The sequence below is a fragment of the Pseudoliparis swirei genome, chromosome 21 (genome assembly GCF_029220125.1).
Source record: "Pseudoliparis swirei isolate HS2019 ecotype Mariana Trench chromosome 21, NWPU_hadal_v1, whole genome shotgun sequence".
Classification (NCBI taxonomy): domain Eukaryota; kingdom Metazoa; phylum Chordata; class Actinopteri; order Perciformes; family Liparidae; genus Pseudoliparis; species Pseudoliparis swirei.
The window spans coordinates 16750295-16764489 of record NC_079408.1 but is presented as its reverse complement, the minus strand read 5'-3'; the positions used below and the strand labels follow the sequence as shown (position 1 = coordinate 16764489).

General features: G+C 41.6%; 1 protein-coding gene across 18 annotated transcripts in view; it reads left to right on the top strand.

The window, feature by feature from the left end:
- The window catches only part of ank2b (ankyrin 2b, neuronal), a 219178-nt gene that overhangs the window by 132402 nt on the left and 72581 nt on the right, over positions 1-14195 (top strand). For all 18 annotated transcript variants that reach the window (XM_056442737.1, XM_056442738.1, XM_056442740.1 and 15 more), the window contains 2 exons: positions 3901-4002; positions 13779-13877. In XM_056442737.1, coding sequence (XP_056298712.1) covers positions 3901-4002; positions 13779-13877 — 201 coding nt within the window. The remainder of the gene's footprint in view (positions 1-3900; positions 4003-13778; positions 13878-14195) is intronic.

Below are 14195 nucleotides of genomic sequence, written 5' to 3'. Positions count from 1 at the left end.
TTAAACCCCATTCATTCCAAAGTGGGGCAGTAAGGTCTTGAGAACGTTGCCGTGCAATCTTTGAAAGATTTAAAAAATATTAAACTATGTGCGGTCTCCGGACCAGCAAAGAAACACCATTCGCCATGAAAATGCAAGTTGATGTAACTCGGCCATACATTATCCAATTCAATTCAGTTTATTTGTATAGCCCATTTTCACAAATTAGAAATTTGTCTCAGAGTGCTTTACAATCTGTACACATAGACATCCCTGTCCCAAAACCTCACATCGGATCAGGAAAAACTCCCAAACAACCCTTCAGGGGGAAAAAAGGGAAGGAGGAACGAGGACCCGCACATCGTTGCTTGCAGCTTTAATTTACTTTTCTGTTCCTATTCATTGCCGATTCCCCAAACACGACCTTCATGTAACCGAAACTGGGTTTTTCGTTGTAGATAATATTCCAAATATTTCTCATCAAAGAGATAAACCAGGAGTTATGATATACTTTCTGTAGGAAGCTGGCTGCCACAATTCTCCCTTTCTCTCCAGTGTTAAATATCATCCATGCCAAAGCCCCACTCGTCTGAGAGTCCTGTTGGTCTACGTGTTACTATGGCAACCCGCCAATTGCAGAATGATGAATATGGCAAGTTCTTGCGTAATGTGACTGCTGCTCTGTGAGGTTTGATTTGGGAAAATGGCTGCTTTGTGCTATGCTGCTAGAAAACAATGTTAACTCTGTAACAACATGTATAAGGCTGTATGAATAATGTAAGTCTTTCCACTTTCGTGCCCAATAGATAAAACATGATACATAAGGAATACAGGGACCTCTTAGGTGAACTTAGTAGAGAAAACATGATAACTAAGTGATGCATAGACCTCAATGGTGACCTTCCAGTGTATGAAATATGATGAATAAGTGAAACATAGACCTCTAGGGTGACCTTCCAGTGGAGAAAACGTGATCACTAAGTGATGCATTCAATTCAGTTTATTTTGCCCATTATCATAAATTCCAAATTTGCCTCAGAGGGCTTTACAATCTGTACACATATGACATCCCTGTCCTAGGACCTCACATCGGATCAGGAAAAACTCCCAAGAAATAGAAAAAAAAACTTTTACGGGGAAAAAAGGGAAAACACCTTCAGGAGAGCAACAGAGGAGGATCCCTCTCCAGGATGGACAGGTGCAATAGATGTCATGTGTACAGAAGGAATCATTACAGAGTTACAACACATTCAATGAGTATGACAGTGTATGAATAGTTGGTAGTAGTCATGGACCACGATCCAGACCTCCATGATCCATCAGGCAGATGAAGGTAGAGAGGAAGAGTGGGCGGAGCATCAGCAAGTCAGGTCCAATGAGAGTCCTATGAGACGTGAAGTCAAAAGGACTCCGAGGAGGAAGCAGAGGTAGTAATGTGCAATGGAGAGATGAAAATTCATCCATAAGTAGAGAAAGAAGAGGAGATAGGTGCTTAGTCTATCCTAAAGCATCCCTCAGCAGCATATCCCATTTCAGTCCAACTAACTCCCTGAAGTATTCCAAGAGTACTGACTTTAAAAAATATAATGCCAGAACCTTGGGGAACTCCGTGACTAACGTTGGTGGTTATCGAGGCTTCATCGTTTACAAATACATACTGAGATCGATCTGATAAGTAGGATTTAAACCAACTTAGTGCGGCACCTGAAATGCCAATCGACTGATACAGTCTCTGTTATAGGATGTCATGGTCAATGGTGTCGAATGCAGCACTAAGGTCTAACAAGACCAGTACAGAGATGAGTCCTTTATCTGATGCAATTAGAAGGCCATTTGTAATTTTCACCAGTGCTGTCTCGGTGCTGTGGTGTTTTCTAAATCCTGACTGAAACTCCTCAAATAAACGATTGACATATAAAATCACACAACTGGTTTGCGACTACTCTCTCAAGGAACTTAGAGAGGACATGCATAGACCTCTAGGCTGACCTGCTAGTGGAGAAGACATGATCACTAAGTGATATGTAGTCCTCTAGGTTGAGGTGAGGTGAGGGTCGTGGAATTCCTGCTACCAACTACGCCACTGCCCTGTTGAGACTCAGCCCATTGTTGAGACTCCGCCCACTGTTGAGACTCCGCCCACTCCTCCTCTCTACCGCCATCTGCCTGATGGATCGTGGAGGTCTCCTTCGTGGAATATGCCTACTATGAACTATTCATACACTCTGTCATATTCATTGAATGTATTTTAACTCTAAATCTGTCCTTCTGTACACATGACATCTATTGTTCTGTCCATCCTGGAGAGGGATCCTCCTCTGTTCTCTCCTGAAGGTTTCTTCCCTTTTTTTCCCCCTGAAGGGTTATTTGGGAGTTTTTCCTGATCCGATGTGAGGTTTTGGGGCAGGGATGTCTATGTGTACAGATTGTAAAGCACTCCGAGACAAATTTGTAATTTGTGAAATTGGGCTCTACAAATAAACTGAATTCAATTGAATTGAATAGGTTGACCTTCCAGTGGAATAAATGTGATGAATAAGTGATACATAGACCTCACGGTGACCTTCCATTGGAGAAAACGTTCTGAATAAGTGATACATAGACAGCTCTGCCCTCTCTGCTGGTGCCCCATCCGCAAGTCTCTGCAAGTTGACCCCAGCGACTTTTTTATTGAAGCTGTCTGTGATGTTATGCGTCTTATGTGTAAACGGTCGACTGGAGAAGCCTTAATATGGTTCTTTGAGGTGATAGCAGCAGTGTTGCAGAAAGCTCCAGCAGTGGTGCGTCTGAGTGATGCAATGCAGGTCTCTGCAGCAGCCAGACCGCCGCTGACTGCAGGTCCGCGGAACCATAGGACCAGGATTATGTGTGAAGTAGAATACGGATCTGCAGTGTTACTGCTCATGTCAAGCTCCATCAGGGCTGTTTTCTTACCTCTGATCTCTGTATTCTACAACTCTGACTCTAAAGTCAGTCAACACTATAAGATCCTGCTGATGAACATTTGAGGCAAACTCTGTCCGTTGCAAAAGAAACAAAAAAGATATCCCCTGAAGTGTCCATGAGCAGGACAGCGAGTGCTAGTGCTGGTATTTCTGAAACTTACCTCTGACCTGCTCTTGGATGGAATAGCAAATTTTTAATAAAGTAAAAAGAAGCATCACAGTGTTTTTCCACAGGAGAAACAGAGAACTGTGAACTAACTGTATGTGAGCCAGAATGTATCTTTAGTGAAGGCACCCAAGGGAACATGCTGAATCATTCTAGCTCCTCACAGGCCCTGTCTGATTCCAACTGTCAGCATCCAAAAACAAACGTCCTTCCCAAACCTCTAACATACACATCCTTCTCCATCAATGACACTGTATATGCCTAGGTAGAAATGCACATTATGCCAATTTAAACTTTAGTGCTTTACAGAAAATGAAAACATGTCAATTGCATAAGTGTGCATACATTCCTGATGACATTCAGGTTTCTATTTAAGAGTATAAGATCACAACATGATATTTAATAACACATTCAACGTTACAAACACTGACCAATGTTTTCCCAAAAGACCCATAAGCCAATTAATTTAGTGCACTCTCTCTGGTCTCCCTACATCCCGGCTCATGTAACTGAAACAGCTTCGACTAAACTCTGTAGACTGGAGCTTAGTCCCCCTACTAGAGGCTCCAGTTAACCAGGCTCCAGTTAACTAGGAGCCAGTTAACCAGTAGGTTAGGAGCCAGTGCTCAACAGCTTCAGAGGTTGTAGAGCTAGATATGGAGTTGGGTTTTTGAATCCATTACTTAAGAAAGAATGTGACCTATTCAGATGAGAATGCTGAATTATGTGATAACTATTCGTCATGTATATGTGCTTTAGACGTTATGTGGATGATTTTATGAAAATGTCTTTCACCTGTGTCTCTTCCAGTCGGACAGCAACACCAGTTTCCTGCGAGCGGCGAGAGCGGGGAACATCGACAAGGTTCTGGAATATCTCAAAGGGGGCGGTGACATCGGCACCTCCAATCAGGTAGGAGACAGATCACATGACTTATTGCAGGGCAAACATAGGTGTGTAAACAGTTTGTATATGGACCCAAATGCAAGAGGGGAGAAGAGAACAATCTGGCTTGGTGTGTCTGGAAGGGAGGAGCCTAAATAGGGACTTGATTGGTGATGAGAGGCATAGCAGGTGAGGGGAGTTAGACTAATGAGGTGGGAGGGGCTGAAACAGAGTGAGGAGGGGGTGGAGTAGAACTGTGACAAGGTGTACATATTATTATTTCATTTCATTTAGGAGTTCTCACACAAATGCTTCTTCGTGAGGATAAACAACTTCATTGTTTTACTTTTCAGACACCACACAGGTAAAAAATAAATGAATTGGGTCAACCTAAAACTAGTTCTGGCTCAGTTTGGTTGTAATTTCCTCACAGCTGATCTTTGGCCACTTCTCATCTGTGAAGTTGTTCCAGCCAACATGTTAGCAAACAGTTTCCTAGAAACATTCAGCAAACACAGAGAGACATAATAATTAGAGATGCACCGATCAGGTTTTTTGGTGCCGATCACCGATCACTGAAATCAGTATCTGCCGATCCGATAATACCGATCACCGATAACTGAAATCAGTATCTGCCGATCTACCGATCACCGATCACGGTGTCGATTGAAGCATTCTATTTATTGTGTAGCATTATTGCCTAGGACTATGAGGAAATACATATATAAAGCACCTCAAACATTAAATAAATTACCGATTTCTTTTAACATTTATGACTTTTACTTTGAAAAATGTCCTAATTGATACATTAAAATGGATTGATTGCCAGTGTAGGGGATTCCAGATATGTATAGAACACATCTGCATCATTCATTTCCTGGAACTCTTGGGGAAATCTATATACAGGACTTTTTTTAACATACAATAGTCTGACTTATTTTTATAAAGTCTTCCTTGGTACAGTAAAAATGTTTTAATGTTAGCATAATTTAAACTAAATCTCAAAAACTATCTATAAAGATACAAAATCAGTTCATTGTTTACTTTTATATGTAATCGTGTATGATTTGTCGACATCTTATTTTGATAAACGGATGTTGTTTCACGTGGTTCTTTCCGCTAACTTTGCAAAACCGGATGTTGTGTCACGTAAATCCTTCCGCTAACTTTATCAAAACCCTCGCGCGCTCCCGATCGAATGTGTTTACCGTGAGCATCAGTCTATAGGGGCTCAGACATGTGAGAGTCGGCTGAGTTGACCCAGAGATTCAACTCGGGGGACGGGGACGCCGCTCGGTGGTGAGGATCCCCTCATGGACCTCTCACTTCAGCAGTCCAACTATTGTTCTTGTAAGTGGAGGAGGGATAGAAAAAGGAAGGCATGCAAGGAAGGAAGGAAGGGGCAAGGCAAAAAGGAAGGTAGGAAGGAATCTAGGCAATGAGGCAAGGAAGGAAGTAAGGAAAGGAGGCAAGGGAGGAATCAAAGGTAGGAAGGAAGGAGGCATGGAGGCAAGGAAGGAAAGGAGGTAAGAAAGGGAGGAAAGGAAGGAAAGGAGGGAAGGTGGAAGGGATGAAGGAAGCTAGGCAAGGAGGGAAGGGGAGGAAAGGAGGCAAGGGAGGTAGGAAAGGAAGCCTGGTAAGGAGGAAAGGAAGGACACCCTCACCCCGCGCTATATTCCCCCCCCCCCCCCCATGCTCTCTCTATGTCTCTTTATTTATTTATCTATTTTTCTCATATCTGACTTTTTCCCCTCTCTCTCTCCTTTCTTGGATTGTGATTCATATCTTTGAATATTTAGAGTTTAATCCATGGGAGAACCAGCTTTAGAGTTTATCAGGTCATATTTACTCCACAAACATAACAAACATATCAGCGCGTTCGGCTGAATCTTTCCTCTCTATTTATTCTACTATTTTTGTGATTTGATCATGTTTTTTTGACAGGGTTTAACAAATGATTTTGTAGAAAATCCACTCTTTATCCCTCTCTCTCTTTTTATTTATCTTTCTCCCTCTCTTTTTCTCATGTATGACTTTTCACCTTCTCTCTAATTTCTGGGATTGTGATTCATATCTTTGAATATTTAGATGATAGAGTTTTGCTTATCTTATCCAGTTATACATTTCCACTTCAAGGATGTTCAGCACTTCAGGTCAATATTTTTGTGTTCAACGCTTTGAGCAGGAAGTTTCCCTTTTTGGTATTTTCAGCTATTTTCAACTATTTTCAGCTGTGTTCAGCTATTGTCAGACATGTTCATCTGTTTTAAGATATTTTCAGCTATTTTTTAATATTTCAGCAACAAGCTTTCAGATTTTAGCATTCCAACACATTTTCTGGAGGAAATGCTCTTTCTAGTTATATATGGGTTTGTCAAAACAAGTACCATATTTAGCATTACATAGTCGTTTGATACATGTGTCACGGGAGTCCAATGGTGCTTATCCTACCCTCCACAACATGTATTATTCTAATGTGCTCATGCTGTCCGCCACTAATCTTGTCATATGAAAATGGTTCTACATTCCAATAGCAGGGAGGTTTGATCTGGGAGTATTTCAATGTGTAGGCCGAGTCATTATCTAATTCCCTTTGAGGCTATTAACATTCCAGCCGTGGACGAGGGGGCAGTGGAACCTGATAGGAGGTAAACGGTCCTCCCCTGGCAACAGCCAGTAAACAAAGGTCACATGGGTGGATATTTAAGATGTGCTGGAGGCTCTGTGGTATGTGCCGACATTTCCTTAATCATTTTCGCACCATCAAGATATTTTGAGCTCCTGTTTGCATGTGTTTCTGTCTCACACTCTCCAGTATAAAGGTTTAAAAAGGAATCACAGTAATTAACATATATGATGTCAAAAAGGATATACATCATTAAGTAAGTTATTGAGACAGTTGATGCCTTTTTACATTTAACTAACTTCATATTTAGCATTGGGTTAATTCATTTCCCTTCCACATATCATAATGGTTCTGATATTGTAATGTATTTCCAAAATTGGATGTCTGGTAAAGTAAAAATTCAGCCAACGACCTTCTCTCGTTCTCTCCTTTCCAACGGGAGGATTTATTCTCTGATCACACATGTAAAATACAAGCTCGATGCGATTGCAATCACAGCGGGAGTCCTTTTCAGTCAGCACATGTCAAAACCCAAAACAAGTCCGGCTCTTCAAGCACCCACATTCTGTGACGTCGTCCTGACCTCGGATCTGCTCGTCTGCTTCTTTCTCACAGGAGGGGGGCCCTCGTCCCCCTCTCTCATTGTAACAACATGATGTGTGTGTGCGTGTTGCTTTGGGTGAGTCGGAGTGGTAACCTTCGACAGCTAGACATGACGCGTATCGGCACATACTTCAGCTGCTACGTGTTGTTTATTCTGAGGTTCAAAGGGACCTGGACAGGACAGTCCAATTCAATAATTCAGATTAATATTAACAATATAGAGAACACACATGGGGGATTCCTTGTTTATCTATACATTTCTTAAACCTTCCTGAAGACGGCATTGCCCTGGCATCCAACACCACTGTAAAGAATCTTGGCGTTATCTTTGATCGGGACTTGTCCTTTAACTCCCACGTAAAGCAAATCTCAAGGACTGCATTCTTTCATCTACGTAATATTTCAAAAATCAGGCACATCTTGTCTCAAAAAGATGCAGAAAAATTGGTTCACGCGTTCGTTACTTCGAGACTGGATTACTGCAACTCCTTATTATCAGGCTGCTCTAATAAGTCTCTTAGGTCAACTCCTTATTATCAGGCTGCTCTAATAAGTCTCTTAGGTCCCTCCAGTTGATCCAGAATGCTGCAGCTCGTGTTCTCACTAAAACTAAGAAAAGAGATCACATCACTCCTGCACTAGCTGCTCTGCACTGGCTGCCAGTAAAATCAAGAATCACTTTTAAAATTCTTCTCTTAACGTACAAAGCCTTGATTGGTGATGCACCATCATATCTTAAGGAGCTTGTAGTACCATATTGCCCCACTAGAGAGCTACGCTCACTAAATGCGGGACTACTTGTAGTTCCTAGAGTCTTAAAAAGTAGAATGGGAGCCAGAGCCTTTAGTTATCAAGCTCCTCTTTTATGGAACCAGCTTCCAATTTCAGTCCGGGAGGCAGACACAGTCACCTCGTTTAAGAGTCGACTTAAGACTTTCCTCTTTGACAGAGCTTATAGTTAGGGCTGAATCAGGTTTGCCCTGGTCCAGCCCCTTGATATGCTGCTATAGGCTTATAGCTGCCGGGGGACGTTTAGGATACACTGAGCTCCTCTCTCCTCTCTCCTTATGGACGTTTAGGATGCACTGAGCACCTCTCTCCTCTTTTTTCTCTCCTTAGGGATGAATTTTCATCTCTCAATCACACGTTACTAACTCTGCTTTCTCCCCGGAGTCCTTTTGACTTCACGTCTCATGGGGTCATCGGACCCTATGAGACGGCATAGATCCTATCTGCTGATGGATCATCGAGGTCTGGGTCGTGGAATTCCTGCTACCAACTACGCCACTGCCCTGTTGAGACTCCGCCCACTCCTCCTCCCCACCGCCATCTGCCTGATGAATCGTGGAGGTCTCCATCGTGGAATATGCCTACTATGAACTATTCATACACTCTGTCACATTCATTGAATGTATTTAAACTCTAAATCTGTCCTTCTGTACACATTACATCTATTGCATCTGTCCATCCTGGAGAGGGATCCTCCTCTGTTGCTCTCCTGAAGGTTTCTTCCCTTTTTTTCACCCTGAAGGGTTATTTGGGAGTTTTTCCTGATCCGATGTGAGGTTTTGGGGCAGGGATGTCTATGTGTACAGATTGTAAAGCACTCCGAGACAAATTTGTAATTTGTGAAATTGGGCTATACAAATAAACTGAATTGAAACAGATATTTGGGCTATTTTGGGCTAACTTGTTGTGTTTTAATTATCAAGAATGAACTATCACACCAAAATAATGTTTCTATTAACAATCACATTATTCAATTCAATTCAGTTTATTTTATATAGCCCAATATCACAAATTACGAATTTGCCTCAGAGGGCTTTACAATCTGTACACATACGATATCGCTGACATTTGACCTCACATCGGAACAAGAAAAAGGCGCATCAGCAGGGCCATGGCAGGAGGCATCAGACCCAGCAGGTCCAATGGACCCTATGAGACGTGGAGTCACAAAGACTCCGGGGAGGAAGTTAATAATGTGTGATGCAGAGATGAAAATTCATCCATAAGTAGAGAGAGAAGAGGAGAGAGGTGCTCAGTGTATCCTAAAACGTCCCCCAGCAGCCTATATGCCTTTTTAATAATGTCTTCAACAAAACAACCAGCTCTGCATCTTCCAACTGCTCTGCACAGTGTTTAGCCTCCTCTTGCCCATTGTTTTGGTTTTCTGACCCACCGGTTCTGGTCTTCTTGACTCTACCGTGTTCAGCACGAACCACCAGCCAAAGTTAGCAATGATGTAGTGAACATAAGGAGGATCAGTTAAAGAGACAGATTTATTTCTCAAGAGTTGTTGAAGACCAAACCGGAGCTAAAAGGAAAGTGATTGTTGGACATAAACACAACTCCACTGCTGGACAAATAAGATAAGATAAGATAACACTTTATTCGTCCCACAGTCGGGAAATTTCAGGATCACAGCAGCAGGTGCATCTTAGAGCATTAATAAAATAAAACACCAAACACAATAACAATACTAAATACTAAATACTAAAACTAAAATACTAAATATACAGAGGAAACTAAATATACAAGGGGAAAACAAAGTAAAGTGCTGAGTAAAGTGTTTAGTTTGTCTGCTGTGGTTAACATGTTAGTTTTAATAGTTTTATTAAGCTGATAATTCATAAGATGTTGCGTTGGTTCAATGGCTGCTAGCCAAGAGGAATACAATTACTGCATTTTCCATGGATGAAATTAAAATGCAGTAATATTATTCCTCTGATCAGTTCGAGGGGACATAGTAAAGACAACGTTACGTTCTGAAAGAAACTGAGAATTATTTACCAAAATAGCCTAGCTTTGAGCAGATTGTTGATAATCTTTACCACTCCCCTGTGAACCTCCCCTGAGTGACTAATGGGCTTCAGTGTGTTAGTGTTCTCTGAAGCTGATTATAGCTCAATAACATACTGCACTGATGAGGTGGTATTTACTCTGATGAGAAGAACCTCCCTCCCATGAGACAACCACAGCTCTGCTAAATGAATTCTTCACATCACATTTGCATTGCTTCAGAAATGCTCGTGTAATAGATCAAACAGATAATTAGGAAACGTCTCCTCAGTGATCGTGTTCATGTGGGCTGACAGAATGAGGTAACAGTTTGTATGGATGGGAGGCGAATGATGAAGGGGTTAGTGGCTTCCTGTAGGTGAATGGAGGGCATGGGGGGGGGATACACGATGAAGAGGGCTCCAGAGAGGTATGGCAGAATTGGAGGTTGTTTGTTTAAGTGGCAGCAGATACAATATCCATCATTTAATTTTAAATGGTGTTATACAGTTGAAATCAAAATTATTCAACCCCCATTGCACATTAGGTTTATTGGCAAAATATCCAATTTCTCAGCTGTTTGCAATAAACAAATTACACAATAATTGTTTAAGTAGTTTAATCAAACTAATATTTCAAAGGTTTTATCCAAATACAACACAAAATGCTACTTTTAATGACTTTAATGAATTTACTGCAGTCTCAAAATTCACCGTTTTGCTGTCATGACCTGCTGCAAACGTGATGAATAGCCAGACACCAGCTTCTGACAGCGTTCCTGAGGAATCGTAGCCCATTGCTCATGGGCAATTCAGTAATATTCTTGGGTGTGCGTTTTGCAACCGCCTTCTTCAAATCCCACCAGAGATTTTGGACTGTGACTGCCACTCTAGAATCTTCCATTTCTTCTTCTGAAACCAAGCTGTTGGAAGGTCCAATGATGCCCAAGCTTCAGCTTCATCACAGAAGGCATGATGTTTTTTACGAAGATTTCCTGATACTTGACTGAATCCAACGTGCCCGACACACGCTGCAGGTTTCCAATGCAAGGGACAGCAAAGCAGCCCCAGAGCATCATTGAGCCACCGCCATGCTTCACTGTAGGCAGGGTGTTCTTTTCAGCATACGCTTTATTCTTCTTCCTCCAGACATACCGCTGATCCATAGGCCCGAAAAGTTCCAGTTTTGGCTCATCGGTCCACAGAACAGAATTCCAAAACTTTGGTGGCTTATTTATATGGTTTTCAGCATATTGGAGCCGACTTTTCTTGTGCTTTTGGGTCAGTAGTGGTGTGTGTCTTGGAGTCCGGGCATGGAACCCTTCAGTGTTTAGTGTGCGCCTTACTGTGCAAACTGAAACCTCAGTGCCTGCTGCCACCAAGTCTTGCTGCAGGTGTTTTGCAGTCACTCGAGGGTTTTCGACCACTTGCCTCCTCAGGAATCTGGTGGCAGCCACTGATAGCTTCCTCTTTCTGCCACGTCCATGTAGTGTAGCCACTGTTCCTTCAACTTTGAACTTGCTAACTATGCTTCCAACTGTATCTCAAGGGACATTCGGTGCTTTTGCTATCTTTTTGTATCCTTTTCCTTGTTTGTGCAAGGCAATGATCTCTTCTCTGAAGTACTGAAGATTCTTGTCATGAAGGGGTTGAATAATTTTGAGACTGCAGTAAATTTATTAAGGTCATTAAAAGTAGCATTTTATGTTGAATTTGGATACAAACCTTGAGAATATTAGTTTCATTAAACTACTCAAACAATTCTTGTGTAATTTGTTTATTGCAAACAGCTGAGAAATTGTATATTTTGCCAATAAACCTAATGTGCAATGTGGGGTTGAATATTTTTTTATTGCAACTGTACATGAAGTACATTACACATGGGTTATACATATATTCTATGTCAGGGTGATTAAGTCCTTCCCTCACCTAACCCCTCTGACTAGTGTTGGCCTTTGGGACAAAAGACACAGGAAGTCCATCTCTGCAGTAGTCACAGCTGAAATATGTCTCTCTGGTCTTTTATGGGAGAACAGTGACAGGTTGAGGGATTGTTCTGGGACTAAGAACTGAACTGAAACCACAGCGTGGGGGTTGGAAGTTATGGTCTCTATGGTCCCCAGTGTGCCACAGTTGTCCTACATTTTCTTGACATGCTTCTTTATATAATTACTTGGGTGCTTTATCTTTTGGGTGTGCTATTTTTCATTCATGTTCCTATCTGAGGATGACGTCCCCATTTCGAGTCAAAGTTCTGATAGGACAACAATTGATGGTTATCAAGTTCCAAGGCGAAGCAGGAAGATTGAAACACAGTATTATGGCCAGGCTCACTCCATGCCCATCCATCACCCAGATGTTCACATCCTTGCTTTACGCCTAAAGGGAACACTACTTCCTGAGTATTGGCATTAGACGTAAATCACGAGGTGCACATTCTACAACATTTGAATACAATTCTTCAGGAAACATGGCTGGAAAAACATACTTAAAACACAGTGAATTTGTAGTGCTTTTGAACATTTCGATCAAAAATAAAATGCCTGAACCACACAATACCATCAATAAACAGAATAAAACGGTCACTTTTCTGTACTTTGAAGGAGCATTTGGACATTGGCTCAGTTATGGTTGTATGAGGCCAGCAGGAGGCCGGCAGGTGCATCCACATGTCAGCTGATGAAAGAAAGAAGCATGACTTGGCTGAAACATACAGTCAGGTCCATAAATATTTGGACAGTGACACAATTTTCATCATTTTGGCTCTGGACACCACCACAGTGGATTTTGAATGAAACAATCAAGATGTGCTTTAAGTGCAGACTTTCAGCTTTAATATGAGGGTCTTTACATCCACATCAGGTGAACGGTGTAGGAATTACAACACATTTTATATATGGACCCTCCTTTTTAAGGGATCAAAAGTAATTGGACAAACTAACATAATCATCATTGTAATTGTCAATGTTAATACTTGGTTGCAAATCCTTTGCGGTCAATGACATGAAGTCTGGAACCCAGAGACATCACCAGACGCTGTACATGGTCTTTGAAATGATGCTCAAATTTGTACTTAATTGACTAAACAGACTACATTAAAGCAATGAGGATACGCTATATTACCCCTTTGATCTTCAGTCGGTTTATTACAAAACCATCTGAGCTCGACCAATTGGAGTTATCTTAGTTATCAAGCTTATTTTGTTCACCTTGTTATCTCCCAGCTTAGCATGCCGGCCCACCTTCTCCCTCCCAACCACACAGCTCATGAAACCGAAGAGCCCAATAAAGATATTAATAGAGGTCATGAGTGATTTATAACTTCAAACTTCATACATCACTCCACCAAACTACTATAACAGTCAAGTTAGGGGGAAATTAATTCATATGATCTGTAATTTGAAATACATTACATTTTCTAGCTTGTTTGGTATTTACACAGACACACTCACACACACTCAAACACATACTCACGCACACTCACACACACACAGACACACACACCTATTTATATCTTCATTCCATGGACTGGCTCTGCTCCACAGCAGCATAACATGGAAAACCCATCTGACCCAACTTTGATTGCTAGAGCTTTGATATGGGTCTGTCCGTCCACATGTAAGAGGAGGGGGGGGGGCAGCCACAGATTCAATTAAAGAGAAAGAGACGCAGGCTGTTGGTTATGGACCTGTTGGAGGAGGTAATCTCTTCTCTATCCATTTGGACCTGTCCTTTGTTGGTGTTGGGTTGTTGGACTTTGGGCCTGACCTTTCCTCCCTCGTCTTTTTTTCCAGAATGGTCTCAATTCACTGCACCTGGCAGCCAAGGAGGGCCATGTGGACCTGGTCCAGGAGCTTTTGGAGCGAGGTGCTGCAGTAGATTCGGCCACAAAGGTAGGTCTAAGTTCCTGAAAAGTAGGATTTATGCAAGTGTAGAACCTTTTTGATGTAAAGACTAAAGAGCAGAATGAATGCTAGCGATGCTGCCCTGGAGGATTGTGGACACCTGACTAAGATATGACTGTTGGTGTTGTATTCCTTTGTATGTGTTATCTTTAGGGCTGTCAATAGATTTTTAAAAATTAACTAATTAATCGCACATTTTTTAATTCATTAATCGCAATTAATCTCGATTCAGTTTTTTTTCTTCTTTTTTTTAAAGTCAAAACTTCACACAGAGCTGTGTTTTCAAAGAGGCTCCTAGCTATAAAG